We start from the raw sequence: 18150 nt of genomic DNA, 5'->3' as shown, positions 1-18150 counted from the left end.
AAGTGATCAACTACCCATTAGACTTTGTTAAGTCCATCTAGGTGGAGTCAGAATCAGTAGGTATCTCAACGTAGTGGTCAGCCGTAAGCAATCATGTAAACAAAGGTTAGTTTATGAAGTCATAAAAGACATGATGATCAGAAGGTAAAGGTGAGTTCAATACTTGAATCCAAGCATCGAGGGATAAGAAGCTTCTCATTGTACTAAGTCTTCGGCACTAACGAGAGTAGGGTGGCCAGTTTCTTTCTCTCGGCCGCCTTTTCTTCAGCAAACAGTTCTGGTTCTACGGGTATAATGGTGAGGAGAGATTTGGTTAAAGAAAGTCAGTTAACGGGAAAAACTGGCCATGTAATGTCGATAAATACCTACGCCAACCGAATTTATTACACCCTGCGCAGAGGTGAACGGTGTTTATCAACAACCTGTAGACTAGAGCTAGTTGACTAGAACGGTAGACTAATAAAGGAGGCTAATATCTTAATGATTGTTCATATCAAAAGGAAATAAGAAATTGAAGATAAATGATATCAAAAGGAAAAGCTAAAAACATAGTCTCGTAATCTAATTTATGCCACCTGCTATATTGGAGGCTTTAACATAACCAAAATAAAGTAGACATTAACTCTTACCAAGAAAAAAAAAATTCTCGAAACAAATTGATCGCACGATCTGTGTATTAGCCTGACAAGTCATCACTTAATCTTGTGAAATCATTCTTTAATTTATTTATTAGCCTGGTAAATCATGATTTATTCTTGAGACTTGAATTATCTCTAGCAAAATGACGGCATTGTAATAAATACAGCACAAATGGATCGTTTACTAGGAACAAGTACTTATTTTAAATCACTTGTAAACTTTGATACAAAATATAAAAAAATATTTCATTTAACCATTTTATGTGAAAAAAATTAGAAAATATGACAAGTAAACGCAATAGCAAATGCAACTAACACTGCTGTAGTGTTGTTACTTGGACATTAATATTTGTATGGTGGCAAGACAGCTAAAACAAAGAAACGTCTTTGAATAAGTGGCAATCTCTTTCCTCAGTCGGGTTAAAAAATAGAAAGTGAACCTAATTAATATTACAACCCAATTTTAGCTCAGCTTTTATTTCTAGAGATTTACTGATTACTTAACTATACACTTAGGAGAAGGTTAAGAAACCGACAGAATGAAAGCGTATTTGTTATTATTAGTTATTGTATGCCTGCTTGGATGTATAGAAGGACAGGTTTTAAGACGAAGATGCGCGGATGTATCCTTGGTTCAAGATCTAGATATCAAAAGAGTAAGTTCTTTACTAAAAACACTAAGTTATAGGCCTACAAGACTAACAACTTATTGTTTATTAAAACTGTTGGCTTCTATAAAGCAGGCAATAATTTGTTTTGGCGTTTGTTCTCGCTAAATTCACACATAGGCTATACCTAACGTTTACCCATCCTTTATCACATGGTTACTCAAGTCTCAACTAATGTTAACAAAGGTCTAGTTTGACAAGTGTTTTTAGCTGTCCGATGAACGCTATTTCATGTGCAACCTTGAGAGTTGAAATATCAGTACCAGTACCGAACGATTTTCTTTTAGGTGAAATGTAACTCGACTTAAATTTTTGACAAAGTGTTGAGGTCTGCGGGGTTTCACCTTCCAGCTATTAGGATAATCACAGAAAAATTGCTTCCTCCCAATAGAAATCTGTTTAAAGAGATTCCTCCAGAAGCCAATGCCCGAGATCCATCATTAACACCCAGAAGGTCCGGGTCCGGACCGCAGTCCGCTAGTTAAGTAGCCCTGCTTATCCATCCTTTATCGTGTTGTAGGCCTATAATTTTTATTGGCACAATTTTACAACCAACATATGTGAAAAAAGATTATTATTGTTATTTATTTTCTTGTTTTACTGCTTGTACATTAGACTTATTTAACTTGCTTGTAGCCTAAGTGTCCACCTACACTCTGCTACCCAGCATTCGGTGTGAGGAGATTGTAATTTTTGATTCTAAGCTACTAGGCTTGCTGCTGTGATAAAAGTAAAGTACGGAATAGCTTGATTTTTTTTCACGGAACTTGTCGATTTTTGTGTGTAGTTTCGTAACTTTGGAGGTTATTCTTACTCATTGTTTGAATGAGAAATAAGTTTCTCATACTGGTAAGTTCTACACAATTTCAGCCTGTATTCTTGACAGTTTCAATCAATTCGAACAATAGCCTATACTGTAAATAAGGGAACAACACTTATGATTGTAACCTATAGTATTGGTAAGTTCTTTTCTTATCGTCGCCTTTCGCTAGACTCAATAGGCTAATGTATTACATCATAGGCATCAGCGCATCAGCCGTGTTTTACAATATTTAACTCACAGTCGTGCAAACGTCAAGCACCTTACTCAACCAGTCATTTCCTCGCATAGACCATTTACTGTAAGCTAGGTCTATAAGCTGAGTATGCCTAAGTAAATACGCGTAACAGTGCATCACTGTTGTGTTTTGTTTAGTTGGAAGGAGAATGGTTTGAGATCAGTCGAACTCCCAACCCCTGGGAGGGAGGAGCTTGCACACAAATCAATCAAACAGCAATCCAGAATGGATCGAGATTATTAATGCAGTGGGAAGAAATTCTGTAAGTATTTTCAAAAGCACTCTTTGAATGTTTTAATAAAAAGAGTAGGCTACATTTTGTATTTGCCTACATAGCTTTTCAGCAAGAGCGTCGAAAGGAAGTTTGGTTATAAAGCAAAATGTGGAAGCTGGCCTCTTATACAGCTTTGCGTCATAACCAAAGCCATTGCATTAAAATATGACCACTGGATCAATTTCAAGAGCTTCTGAGGCTACCCTACAACATAAAATTACTGCTTTTATGTCCCAGACTGAGCACAATCGTTGATTTTTAATTTTGTTTATAGCTCAAAAGTTGACTCTTAAACTAAGATCTATGCAAAGAACACATGAAGGAATTATGATGGGTTCATCACGGCAAGACTAAAAAACTGCTGAATGGATTCGAAATCAAACAAAATTACGAGATACTGTGATAACCATCAAAAAACTAAAATAGTCATAGGCAGGTCATATAGCAAGACATCAGAACAACAGATGGCCTAACATATTAACAGTTTGGACATCCTGGGAAAACAAACGCAAACGAAGAAAGCCAAAAATGAGATGGAGAGACGAAATTGACAAAGAATGTAGAATAACAAACTAGTACATAAAAACACACGATCGACTGGATTGGCAAGAAAAGGGGAAGGCCTTTGCTCAGCAGTGGGCTACCACAGGATGAAGATAATGATAATGATGATGATGATGATGATGATGACTTTAGTAACATTCCCACGATACTAATCGCTTTTGCGGCATCCACACGTATGCCTGGTATTTAAGATTTAGTTTGTTGGATCCTCGGCTCCATATCTACCATTAAAGATATCCTTAAGTGTTTTATTAAGGCAAGCAAATCTTCGTAAACCGACGCCCTTCCAAGTCAGGAGCTAACAGTGGCATGGCCTAATGGGTTAGGGCAGTGGTTCTCAAACTTTTAGTGATTTCGTACCACTTAGCAACTTTCACTGGCGCTGCGTACCACCCAGTAGCATAGCCAGGAATTTTGAAAAGAGAGGTTTGACTTTTCCGAAGGCAACACACAGCGGCGGGGGGTCTGGGGGACCTCCCCCAGAAAATTTTGAAAAATTACTTTGAATTTGGTGCCTTCTGAGAGCATTTTCAACAAAAGTGTGGCATAGCAAAGTACCACTTGGAAAGCTCCCGCGTACCACTAGTGGTACGCGTACCACAGTTTGAGAACCACTGGGTTAGGGCAAAGGAATAGTCATTTAGATGGCGTGGGTTCGATTCCCACTCTGCCAATACTCTTTTTTCTTCTGCAACTGAATCGAGAGCAAAAAAGATCTTAATCACTGCAGTCAGTTGAGTACATAAGGAAAACTGTCCCACCTTTTCTAACCAAATCGCCGCGGCGCAATGGTGGCTGCTAGTTCGCGGGGAAACTGTGCTGCGTTAAGGTGTATATTGCCAAAATGTCCAATTTGGCGCTAGTTTGTGCTCAACTCTGCTCACCGTCTTGCTGGGTGATAAATTACTTGTGTTAAAACAACAATGGTTTTTAAGTTGAAATTCATAGATCAACAAATGTTTTTCTTCCTTCCTTTCATCAACAACGCTTTTTATTTTTCAGACGCTTCTTCCAAAGCCCTTCTTACAAATTTGCAATAAGTACTGGCAACCCTAATCCCAACGACGTGAAATCAAAACTTTCATTGAATTTTTTACACCCGCGTAAGTGCAGCCTATAAAAATTAAAAATTCATCACAACAGTATTGTACCAATAATTTGAGAACATGATTTGAAAACTCGTGAAATGAGGTTATCAAACCTAACTTAGGTTATGCCATATAACCATAGAACACTATATAGTCCGAGATAAACTAGTATCTTCTAATAGCTTAATTGGTTAGCGCGTGACTTTGTAAACGAAGAAACTTCAAGATCAATTGGCGCTGGTTGAACTTTCGGGGTGTGCGCTTGAGCAACGCAATCTAAGGACTGCTCTCTATTCAGCGGCACCTACTGGATGGAATAATTCCCCGGCAACAACATTTCAACAATCGCAAAACTTCACTTTGTCAACCTCAGTAACCGGTCCTGCGTTAAAAACCTCTACAAGTATGCGAAACAACCAGGAATAACCTTTTGTCAGATTTGTCAGTCCGCGAATAAAGATTCAAAACCCACCAACATCAGACTCAAGAAATTAAAACAAGGCTCCCTAAATTCTGAAGCGCCGTACAAATTTATATGGGAAATCCATGGACATGTTGTGGAGAAAAACCGATTAACGGAGAAAGTTCATTATCATGTTTTTTTTTTATTTCCGACCATAAAAACAAAAAATTAATATCACTTTCCATAATATAGCAAGAGTCTGGAAAAAGGTAGAAGTGATAAAACGCTAACGAGAGAGCGTGCTAGAAATAGAAATGATTTACTAAATATAAGGATGTGGCACGATAGCAACACCTTGAGGTGCAAATGGCAACCCAACTGTGAAAAAGGGACATATAGCCTACATAAATGAACACGACGCATCTGACGCAAGAAAGTTGATTTTTAGTGACAAAATTTTATTAGGTTATAACAGACTATTCATATTAGTCACTATTGCAACTTTTCAATACATATATATATTTTAGGTTTGCCGTATCCGACTCCATTTCACGTCATAGATACAGACTACGACAACTACATCATAACGTATACTTGTCATCGGTTTTACTTCCCTGATGGTTTCTTAGCAAGTACGTTTCTTTTGTAAATTCTCTTGAAACTGATTACCCTTTCGATATAGACAAAAAAATGCGTAAAGTTAGTTGCCAGAAAAAAGTAATTTTACTACAATAATATACAATAACTTTCAAGTGCCCGACTACATGGAAAGTAAGTGAGAAAATTATTTTGGTAAAGTTTTTAAAATTTGTTATATGTATAATTAACGATATGTCAACCACCGATGTAGGCTACTTGGTAGTTCATACACACTTTGACGAATGAATTAACTTTAGTTATATGGTCTAGTTGTCCAGTCAATATAGCTGCTTAAAAAGAGAATTAGCATCGTTTATGCATAGGCCTACAGTTAATCGCCGCCAAGACGCACTCGTGTTGGAAGTTAAACCTATGATCTTGTGTTTTACCCAGCCGATGAGAGTGTGTCGATATGCAATTCAATTTGTTTGAGCCAAAATGAATTTTCGAAACACTGTCTGCTTTGGAAAGTGCTGAGTGCAAAGTATGCCTGCTATGAATACAGCATTATGCTGTATTGTTATTTTAATCAATTCAAAACAAAACTAAGACCATATTTCTTATAGATCAAGTCATTTTCACCGAATATGCATGGATCATGAGTCGAAAAAGAACTCTTGACTCAGGGATCTTAGGAGCAAAAACGGTACGAGGCTACAAAACAAATGTTTATGATCATTTATTGTACTCTTTTTTGTTGTTTCTACTATGTCAATGCGTCTGGGTTAATTTGTAGCAGAGATTTCGAATTGAGAAATTGTGAAGTGGTTGCTTGTCCCAGACACTTCATGTAAAAATACAAATGTATATTGAGGGCAAAACGAACTCTTCTGGTTGTAGTTTGTAAAAAGTGGAAGAAGGTTATCGGGTGACCTGCAGCCACTTTGCTCACTTAACAATTAAGGGCAATTGTTTCAATGCTACGGGCATTGATACCAACTGGCTACCACACCACACAATACACCCAATGCTACAGGCATTGGGAAATTTTAATGTATCAAATATGAACTGTCTTGTTAAAAACAACTTCGTGCAAGCAATACCAGCTCACTGGCCAAGGGGTTTCGCATTCGACTCTATTGCTGGAAGATCTGAAATCGATTCCAGGTTGAGTCAAACCGAAGACTTTAAAAACGGTACCGATTGTTCTTTCTCGCATAATGCAGTGAGGATAAGTCAGGTAATAATGTGGTGACATTTTAAACCAGATACAAAATTGAAAATGAGCCCTTGTCTCGAAAAAACCTTAGTAGTTGTAGAGCGATAATAAATAAAACCATAACAATACTGTTATAATGCAGGCAATGCTAGATAGCCAAGATGTCAATGTGGCGTGGATGCAGAGTGTTGATCAAAATAATTGCGACAATCTATATGGCCTCGTGAGAAGAGATGAAGCTCAAGAGATCCATGATCGAATATTGAAAGAAGTTGATTCGTGAACAATTGTTCTAAAAGTTGATCACCTTAAATATTCAACCCAACAAATTAAATAAATGATAAGATACCCATTAGATTGAGTACAAATTTTATGTAAAGTAAGTATCGTTTTGGAGGTAGTTTTTGAAAAAACGTTTGGAGGCATATTTCCTTATTTTCCGAAGTATCTGGGTCGCACCCCATAAATATAGCAACCTTTCTTTCACTTGTAGTTGTGTGATGTTGCTCATTTATTGTTGCAAATAAAGTTTTTTTGTTATTGAACACAGTTTGAGAAAAACATTTTTTTAAGGAACATGTAGGCCTACAACACCATTATTTTCATCTGATAGTTTATTGACTGTATTCATATGACATGTTTTTGCATGCTGTGCTTTAATGTTTCCGAATAAAATTAAAACCAAAAAGAATTGCATGATTATTTTAATTTATGGGTGACAAAAACACTTTTTGTACAAAGGAAGTACAGACGACAGATGGAATATTCAAGCAAAGCAGTTAAAGCAAATTAGTTTTTGCAAGGGTTTCAATTTTTAATATAGAAGTTACGTAACTCTGTAACCAATCGCCAACCAATCGTGTTTTGATCAATAAGCCCATGTCAATCTGGAAGATTCAACAAACGATAATTATGCAAACATCAATTAACTTGGTTATTTCAATAGTTGCCTATCACGGTTTTTAAATTCAAAGTCTCGTTCTGGCAAAGTAAACAAAATTTAAATAAAATTAACTTTAGTTATTTATAGAAATATGTTAGAAGTCATCAAACCATCTCCAGGGCCGTTGAGAGGATAGATTAGGCGCGTCACCAATGCAATCCTTGGCCCCTAAATCAAAACACTTCTCAAAACAACACACTATAAGACGCAAAAAAACGTCCAAAGACTAAGTTGGGTTTCCCGGGCCCCTTGAAAAGGTTACAGGCCCCTAAAATCACCCTCAACCCTGGTTCAAAGTAACCCTGGACCTCCCCTGTCAACGCTACTAATCATCCCAATTTTATTTATTTTATCTTCGAACAATCATTTCACCCTGAACACACGGATCCTTGTATAATTAATTATATTATCTGTGACACCAATAACTCAAAACAAAGGTTAGCAGACACCATTATTAGACTATTTTCTTACCGGTGTGATTATTCACGCATCAAGGAAAGTTGCTGAATATAAAAATAAATTAACATGTCTATGATGTGAGTTGACATTTCATTTCATTGAAAATTGAAATGCTGGCGTTTTAAACCTCCTTTCAATTGGGAGTGATTTATCACGCTTGCTACAACGAGATGCCTTGTAATAATTTTGCAACTTCAAAATTCATTTGCACGAACAGTTTTCTGTGAAAATGACTTTATTCGTCCACGACTTCACTCTGCGAATTGTCGTATCATAGACCACGTGATACTTGCTGAACTCTACTACAGGGCATAATTACACCACGACAAAGTCTCATGCAGTTATAATGATAACTAAGCAGCCGTCGAACAAGAAGACTACAGAAGTCGTGTCTTAAAACGAAAGTTTCGTCGAATCTTTCACAATTCCAAAGTGCAAAATAAGACATTAACAGAGCAAAGGAATAAAAGCGACTGAAGCTGCTGTGCATTTAAAGTGCAAAATTCTTCCGGCAAATTCAGGGTCAGTCACATCAGACAAAGGGGTAGGTTTGATTGACGTTACCTTTTTGGTTACCAGTTTTCAAGCGATGATTTTAACCTCTTGCCCTTCTCAGAACGAGCTGATGCCAGTAAACCTTATTGGCACTGCAATACGGCATTAAAAAAGTTGGAACTTTCAAAATTGAACAACACCAAGGTTTGAAAACACGTTAGTTGAATTGTGGCTGTTTGTTGACTTTAAAGCAGTTCAGTTTGAACCAACTATGATTGCACACAAATATGCAACCGATCTAACCTCTCCTTTGTCTGATTGTTGCGAGCATGGCAACATATTCGTGCAGTTTGCAGTTATAATTTGATTAACAAAAACTACATGTGACGTCATTAGAAGATGATACAATTTGAACAAATGCGGAAGTAATCAACTACTAATAACATAAGCAAAATGTCTATTGACACAATCCATCATTTGCAGTCTCCAAGTTTCTATACCAGTGTTGAAATTTTGAATTCTTTTTGAATAAAAATCTACAAATTCCACTGCGAAACAGGCTGTTTAGTGTTTATCATTACTTTAATATAGTCATTTTACTTGTTCAGTAATCTTTTTAGACGCAATAGACTATTAACGCAAAAGTAACTCGTAAACAGGATCAATTAAGCGTAGGCGTTAGAACTATTTGCTAATTAATTTGCATGCGAGAACTTGTTTAAACAACAAATATGTTTCCGTGGTTTTGATAACTATGCTCTTTTTAAACAGCTACAAACAGGCCCTTCAATTTAGATGATAATGATACCAATATCCAGTGACGTAGCTAACACAACGTTTCGGGAGGAATTAAGTATTATTTCGCATATGACCGGCCACGAGTCACCGAAGGTGAAGTACCCATAGGGGTTATGGGGCTCTCTCACAGAAAATTTTGAAACAAATACCTTAAAATTGCGCATTCTGACAGTACTTTCAGCCTAAATCAATAGTACAACTTTGTTAAATGATGCTGAAACAGAGTGAAAAATGTTGATTTAGAAATTTCGAAAAAGGCAATTTTCCCCGCCCCTCTCCCCTGACTATACCCTTGCCAATAACGATGTTAAATCTAAAATAAAAAGTACTTGCATCAGGACGAACCAACAACTTTGAGAATTGTGAAATTGCAACAACGAACCATAAATCTGCCCAGACAGCAAAATCCGTCATTTTACATTTAAACTGATTCTACGTCTAGAGATGTTGAACCAATGTAAAAATGACGGATTCTGCTGTCTGGGAGGTCACTTAGACTTTTTAAGGTTTTTGCTCGACGTCTTGCCAACATGTTCAAGCCATGGTTAAAATTACTTTCTAAAAATAGTTTGCGTTCTGTTTTTATATCGCTAATGTTGTCATTGATATCTATAACCTGGCCTTTGCAGATGTAAAGATTAGAGAAAAGTATAGGGAAGAGGAAAAACTTACAGGCTCACTGAGTCTATTTGAGTTTGTGCTTTAAGAGCTTTGCGGTGAAGTAATGACAAACTGATAACGGAATATCTGTTTCAGTAAAAAAAAACAGGATTTAAAAAAATGACTTTTGATTTCAAGCGACAACAATTTCTATTTGTATGTGTAACAACAAACGCTATGGGGTTGTCTCTAGCGATAGTTTGCAATATTTTCTTTCTTAAACCTTTAATGCAATTATTACATTCAAAGTGAATAAAATTTCTATCTAAATTCAACATTTTAGCTGCCCAGTAAAAATTGGAGATGTTTAACAATTTTCTGACTATTAACAAAATAATATTCCAAAATTTTTTGCAGCGAAACTAAACTTCTCCCAAACGATGCAGTTTCGAACATTTTAAGAAAAGTTCACTTAAACGTAAACTATGGGTTCTCAGCTGGGGTACCGAGCCGGGGTATGTTACTAAACAGGAAAGGTGATTTGTTTAATACCAGCCCAAAAACCTGATGCAAAAAAAATCTAGTAAGATAAATTCATCTGCAAAAAGTTTGCAAAAAGTAAATGGAATTGAACCGAAGGAAACGGATTGAACCGTGATCAAGAAAATAAATCAATAGTTTTTTTTCGTAAAGTCTTTAAACCTTTAAATCATTTGGCTAGGCTAACACTCATAACAGTATTTCAATAAAATTTTATAATTCATATTGCGGAAACGGTTTTCGTCCAATAAGACTCATCAGCACAACTAAATCGAAACGAAACACTTGCAATAAATTGATAGCAGTAGGCCTACAACTGGCTTGAAAAAAACAAAAAATTATATTTTAAATAGATGAAAAGCCATTAAATGTTCAAATCCTTAATCTTTTGTAAACAATAATCACTTCCGATCCCTTAGCTCTCCGCAAAAAAATTCTGGCTGTAAAAATCTGATAAAATAGTACCCTATACACAAGAGTAAAGCTGGAGGAGGGAGATTTGGACATTTCTCTTTTCTCCAGAGTCCACAAAGTAAAGTTTATTCCAGTTTGTGGGTGGTTTCCATTCTTTTCATACTTCCTTGAAATGATTAGCTTATGTGGAAAGTTGTGACATTTTCCCAAAATTGCTTTTTAATCTGCTTTTGTTTACAGGCGTGTAACTACTGTAAAGTTAATGCAAATACAGTTGCTACTCTTCTAAACATCTTAACAGCTTGTTTTTTCTTGTTGGGATTCTCAAAAGGTTTTATTCAAATAGCATGTGAGGCTCCGTCGGTTTCGTCCTTCCAGAAACACAAATCAAATTCATTGTGCAGATGTTAGAGCAGATGATTTGTGCTGTTTTTTGTTTTGTTTACATTGAACTGTTTACAGTTGCGTGGCAAAAGGATTTCGTTATGAAGGAAGTCTGTCAAGTGTTAAAAACAAACACTGTCTCCATGGTGGTCAAACCAGCATGTCCATCCGATACATTCAATAACAAGGTTGAAACAATCTTTCACAATTCTAAAAAAAGAACAGTTATACTGCATTTATATGACTCCGTCAGGGGCAGGTCCAAGCCAGATAATTGAAAAAGAAAAAGACTATTTCAAGCTTTACCATGCTTTTCGATTTGTCCACCTCTATGCTCTGTTGAAGGAGGTGAACTCAAACGGCAGGTCAAATTCAAATACTAGACTTAATTGATTAAATCTGCTCTAATCATCTTCCTTAGCATTTTAACCAAAAGCGTTTGTTGCTGTTAGAGTAAATATTTTCTTGATCAATGTTGACACATTATGAAACGTTTTGAAAGAAAATTCATATTTTTTGTTTTCATGTAAATTAAGATAAACTTAGTCATTAAGTTTTTTAATTTGTTTTATTGTTGACATTTATAAATGATAGGCTATAATCCGGTAAGATATTTTACAACATTAAATTTGCTGAGCTTCCCTCTCAATAATTGGATTGTTAGTCAAAACATAGGCAAGTTTTGGATACACTTTGAGGATATACAGACAAGTGGAAAATCCGTAAAGAAATATGTTAATGACACTTTACGAAAGATCAACAATAACGTTTACATAAAGGTCGGCATGATTACAACTTAATGAGTTTCTTCAAGCTAAACTTTGCATGCCTTCTTCAGAATTTTCTCTGGGACTAAGTTAATGTACTTATTGGCGCCAGGTACGTTTAAATTGATAGGCTACAATCATTCAGCCTAGGGCCGTTAAGAGGATATTTTGGGCCCGACACCAATGAAATCCTCGAACCCCAAAATCAGAAAATCGAATCAAATCAGAAACTTCTAAGAAAAGGGCACTATAACCAATGAATAGGGATTTATAACCAATAAATAGGGCACTATAACCAATGAATAGGGATTTATAACCAATAAATAGGGCATTATAACCAATGAATAGGGATTTATAACCAATAAATAGGGCACTATAACCAATGAATAGGGATTTATAACTAATAAATAAGGCACTATATTCAATAAATAGGGCACTATAACCAATGAATAGGGCACTATAACCAACGAATATGCGGGGTTTCTTTACCTGCCTGGGAACTTTGGAAAAATTAAGAACATCTGGAATCATCTCAGGTGCGGACACAAAGTACCATCTGGATTCTCCTATTAATGTTACGGCATCCTGCGGACATCCACCGCATCAAACTCAATGTAAGACACTTAGAATTAGAATGCAACATGGTGTACCGCTGACATCAGATTTTACGGCTTTATAGCCTACCCTGGCCCACTTGGGTTAGGCAAAAAAAATCAAGAGGGTAGCGAGAAGCGCAACTTACGCCATCTTGGTTGTGAGAATACATTGCTTGTGCAAAAGTGTCACCAGATCTTCTGTAAATTTATGGACTATTAATAGGTACAGCTCCAAAACAAACCAGTGCTTTCCGATCAAATCTGTTTCAAAACATCATCATCATTAAGTTCCTTCCTCTCGTCGAGGGTTGGAGGCAATGAGACGCCAAGTTTCTCTGTTGTGAGATTTTTCTATTGCAGTTTTGTAGTTAAGTCCTGACCAGTCTTCAATATCATTAGTCCAAATTCTTGGCGGTCTGCCCCTATTTCGTTTGCCATTCATTTTTCCTTCTATAGTAGTTGTCGTTGAATAGAATTATTGCGAATCTTGTGGCCAAAATATTTTAATTTTCTTGATTTAATTGTTTGTAGAACTTCCATGTTGGTTTGTATTCTGGATAGTACATCTTTGTTTGTGATTTTATCCTTCCATGAAATTTTAAGCATTCTTCTATAAATCCACATTTCAAATGCCTCAAGTCGTTTAACCATCTGTGATGACAGTGTCCATGTTTCTGCATTGTAGAGTAACGTATTCCATATATAGCATTTCGCAATTCGTTTTCGAGTGTTGATGTTAATTTTACGTGTTGTTAATGTCTTTTTCATTTTTACAAAGTTGTTTCTTGCTATTCCTATTCGTCTCAATATTTCCGTATCGCATCTGCCATTTTCAGTTATTGTGTGTCCCAGATAGGAAAAGCTTTTGACTTGCTCGACCAGCATTCCGTCAATCATCAACAGTATCAGTATCATAGCCGATGCGGCCTTTGATGAACTAGATGCTCAGTTCGTAAATTTTTCCAGTGTTCCCTTTGTCGCGCAGTGTCCCAAAGTGTTCTTGGTTGGCTGATTGATGTATTGAAATTGGATATACGTAAATGTTGTTCGCTGTCTGCCACGAGCACGTTTCCCGAGAAGGCGGCCGCTTAGACAGAGATTTTCGAAATCTTCTTTTCTGATAATGTGACCGAGAAATTTGAGTTGCCTTTGAGTTATGTTGTTCAATAGTTCCTTGTCTTGATGTACCTGGTTTAAAACTTCTGCATTTGTGATGTGATCAGTATATGAAATCCTGAGCATTCTCCTGTAAAACCACATTTCAGCTGCTTCAATGTTACGCCTAGTTTATACTAATAAAATAACTAAATTAAAATAGCTTCCTACGTTCTAACGATAAAGATTGAAAATTCTTTGAAGTGCAGGTTACTGTTAGTTGGCGTATGCCGGTTAGCACTATTGTTGAGTATTCCGTCAAGTTGACTATTCCGTCAATAGTAGCCTAATATTTAAACTTGGTACATTTTCTTTTCTTGTAATAATCATCGTTTTCGTCTTGTTTGTGTTGATTTTCATGTTATATTCCTTTCCAATATTGTACACATTTGTCAAAACATGCACAAACCAATTTAATCCAAAATAGGCTAATCTTTTGTCAACGCATCAAGAGGAAAAGATAATAGGCCTAGTCTTATTTAACAACGTAATAATAAACATAATAACCATACACCTGCAACAACTGAACGTGTTAATTGTTGCATAAGTTGCAACGAAATAACTCATATCCATTCTTTTGAATCCCCATCACAGATCGCCGACTGTGTTAAAACAAAATGGTAATCCAGTTCACAGCATCTCTTCTCCAGTCATCTGGCCTTCCTTAATTACGTTTGGAAACCTCTGCTCTACGTGACTACGTGATTGAAATGGCTTTGTGTAAATATTGCAAAAGATAATTTTTTATATATTATGAGTTTTTTCTCGCATAACGCAGTGAGAATAAGTCGGGTAATAATGTGATGACATCGTAAATCTGATAAAAAATGGACCCTGTCGTTAAAAGAGCTTAGCTGTTGTAGAGCGACAATAGAAGAAATCATAACTTTATTATTACCCAGGGTGTAGGGCTGTAGGCCTAATAAATTGGGTGGGCGTAGTTATTGAAAGGTGGTCGAGAGAAAGGAACTGGCCACCATACTCTTGTTCGTGCCAAAGGCTTAGCATAAGGAGAACCTTCTCATCCCCCAATGCTTGGATCAAATATGGGACTCACTTTTACTTTTCACCCAATTATCTAATTAGTCCTTTATTACATCGATTTAACATTTGCAGATGTTGCATTAATGCAAACGAAGACTGATGATCTCCCAGACAGCAATATCCGTCATGGTTACATTGATTCAACGTCTGCAGACGTGGTTTGGCTAACGATTGATCAATATTCTGCATGAGTTGGAAAAGTAGGTAGATGATGGTGTGGGAGGTTTGCTTTATCGAAACACGATTCCACGGAACAGCCATAAGCTACGGTTATCAAGTCGTTAGGCTATAATGTATGCTCAAAAATTTGCACGATGAACATTTGCGATCTTTAGCTTACTTACGCTACCATGAGGTTGACTTTTGCAGTAGGCAGCATAATGTGACTTGAACTGACTTCGGTAGCAGAGGTAAACAAAAGATGATCGGTGTCATGACTTTGTTATTTAACAGGAAATACGCCACTATATCAAAACATCACCTACAGAGTAGAGAAATTGTGAAAATATCACAGCAAAAGCGTGATTATAGTCTTTCACTCTGTGCTTGCCAATATCTGCTTGAGAATCTTGCAAGCCTATAGATACATGTGTAAGGGAAAGTAGTGTAACTTGGACTAGTTCCCTAACTCAAAAAATAAAAATCGTTTTGTCGGTATTTAAAAAGCTTATTAGCCTATTTCTACATCTTTATTACCTTACCGAGTTGCCGGATTTTTTGGCTCTGTGCTTTTGTTTATGTAGATCAATCATCCCAACCATTTTGCTCTACTGTACATTTCGTTTAGGAATATCTAAAGTCTGCCATTCCTGATTTTGTTTCTCTCGATTTCAAAAAGATTTTTTTTCAAACGCTGAATCACCGTCAAAACACGCGTAGCTTAATTTGTTATGAGTGGTGCAGCTAGCTGTTTCCAATGTAGGCCTATACTGCGTTGATGGTTTTGAATCTTTATCCTCGGACTGAGAAAGCCTATGATTCCTGGCAGTTTCGCACACTTGTAACGGCTTTGAACCACTGACATACGCCCAGTTAGTGGTTACTGAGATCGGCAGTGAAGCTTCCGCTTTATTGTTGTTGTTTTCGAATATTCCATCCACTAGGTGACGCTTAATGGAAAAGTCGTCTTCCAAGATGCGTTGCTCAAGCGCACATCTCTTCGCGCGCAAAGTCGGGCACAGAACCAGTCGAGCTATCAGTTGCTTGAAAGAAAGTCAGTTCAACACCAACTGAGAGCACGCGGCTGCGTGATTTGACAACATGCTAAACCAAACGCTTAAAAATAAACAAAAACTGTCACTTTCATGCCTTTTCGTTCACTTAAGCCAAATCTTTAACTATAACGCAAACCATGAATTTCATTTAAACAAAATTTGTCCACGTGAAACTACGGCAACTTTAAAATCAACATTAGGGTTGTTTAAAAAACACTTTTTTGTCGAATTTCAGTGGGAACCCCTGGAATTGTTAGGTTGCATCTAAAAACCCCACAAACCAAATCTGAGCACGTTTGGTTCAGTATTAACCGTGCAACGTCAATTTGAAAATTTAGATTTTGATTAAAATTTTCGAAAATTTTTTCACCCCCCCCCCCTGAAAAAAAATTTTTTTTTCAACTTTTTTTGCATTGCCTGCAATGGAATAGCTGTAAATAAACCTGTTCACAGTTTAAAAGCGAGTAATCATGGTATAAATGTCACATTTTAACAATAGTTGTGAGGTTGTTTTATGCAAAAATGGCTTTTTTGCATGTTTTCATGAACTTCGGACAAGTTCTGAATGTTGATACAATATTGTGTGAATATTAACTGCACTATTTTTTGATCTTTGACATCACAGACCATTGTCAGTTGTCTCTCTCTTGTATAACATTATGTCGAACTTCAAGTCTTGTATGTAACTGATAAGCTGTAGTCAACTAATCTTTTTGATTTTCTCATTTAGATATTATTCTAGAACATCATTTAATGCATTACTTGAGATCTTAAAGCAATCAGCAGCTGCTATGACTTGTGGCAGTTTAGTTATTTGCCTTGGCACTTCTAAGGAAACAGATTGTGATTTCGCTGGGATGTTGGGTGTACCTTCCCAATCTTCTCTGCTCACACAGCTTGAACTGGCATCACTGTTGCTTAGGAAATCAAGGTCAGTCTCCACAGAATTTAATACTTCCATCTCCTTCACCGATTTGTTTTTCATTCCCAGTTCAACTTCTTCTGCTCTTCTTTTCCGTAGAAGGCGTTTTTCCAATGCTTTAGCTTTGCATCCAAATGTAGACTTTTGCTGGCCTTGTTGATCTTTCACGAAAGCATAGTCTTCTTCATTAAGTTTTTCTTTAATATTTGCTTTTGCTCAGGGATATCTAAAGAAGGGGATACGAAGGCTTTTATTATGTCTGACAATAGAAGGGCTTTTGTTTATCGTAAATAATCTGTGTTTTTCGTGAAATAACAATTGGTACCGATAGCAGTTCAATAAATTTTGTTATGACAACTTGCATTGCGCTATTAGCATCAGGCTTGGATACTCACTGCATGCTCATGGTTGCTTGTTAATTCAGCTACCCATATACTTGCTTTACATCTAGCCTACTGCAAAGGCTTTGTTAAAAATAAAAGCTTACTGGCAGCTTTTCAACTGTCTTTGTAGACAAGTATTCTTTAAATATGCTCTACGTTACATTTGCTAACTGTCTTCTGTAGCTCATTGTACCAGCTGCACTACAAAACTTTCTGCGATTTTAAAAAGAACCACATGTTTAACGTGTTACAAACTACCGCCCTGGTAGTGTCACGAGAATAAGGCAATGGCTGCAAGCCTTCATATCCCCTTCTCTAGATATCCATGCTTTTGCTATATCAAAAAGGGTATCTAAATCAGCGCCAAACTGTTCTTTTCTCGTATTACCTTGTTTGGGATGTTTACGAGCCTGTGCTCGTTCCACAGTTTGATAGTTTTCTTGGTCTGAAAACAGGAATATTCAGGTGTGGATCCTCCAGAGATCTTTTTCCACAGGAATTCAATCTCACTGCATGTAGTGGCCACAGCATCCTGTCTTAGCTTTTTCTGAATTTTCAAATAGAAAAAACAGCTCTCTTTGTTGGCAATTGTAACTGAGAGAATGGTTGATCTTTGGGATTTCTGATTAAAAATACAGTACTTCCACATCTTTTGAACGTGTAGAATGCATGGCAGCAGGTAAACAAATTTGCAGAATTACAGTACACTTGTACAGTAATTATGCAATCAGGAACAAACTCTAACTATCACTTTTCACAAATTTTTGTTCTAGAATAATATCTAAAGGAGAAAATCAAAAAGATTAGTTGACTACAGCTTATCAGTTACATACAAGAATTGAAGTTCGACATAATGTTATACAAGAGACAACTCACAATGATCTGTGATGTCAAAGATCAAAAAATAGTGCAGTTAATATTCACACAATTGTATCAACATTCAGA

The 18150-nt window shown here is 36.5% G+C and overlaps 1 protein-coding gene across 1 annotated transcript; it reads left to right on the top strand.

The window, feature by feature from the left end:
• The first annotated feature begins 1166 nt into the window (after positions 1 to 1166).
• On the top strand, positions 1167 to 7141 carry LOC145772839 (apolipoprotein D-like). The gene is made up of 6 exons (XM_082584722.1): positions 1167 to 1294; positions 2502 to 2626; positions 4205 to 4305; positions 5221 to 5325; positions 5899 to 5978; positions 6634 to 7141. The coding sequence occupies exons 1-6, from the start codon at positions 1178 to 1180 to the stop codon at positions 6772 to 6774; spliced, it is 669 nt and encodes a 222-aa protein (XP_082440848.1). The 5' UTR covers positions 1167 to 1177; the 3' UTR covers positions 6775 to 7141.
• The last annotated feature ends 11009 nt before the right edge of the window (positions 7142 to 18150 follow it).

The sequence above is a fragment of the Aplidium turbinatum genome, chromosome 6 (genome assembly GCF_918807975.1).
Source record: "Aplidium turbinatum chromosome 6, kaAplTurb1.1, whole genome shotgun sequence".
Classification (NCBI taxonomy): Eukaryota; Metazoa; Chordata; class Ascidiacea; order Aplousobranchia; family Polyclinidae; genus Aplidium; species Aplidium turbinatum.
This window is presented reverse-complemented; position numbering and strand designations above follow the sequence as displayed.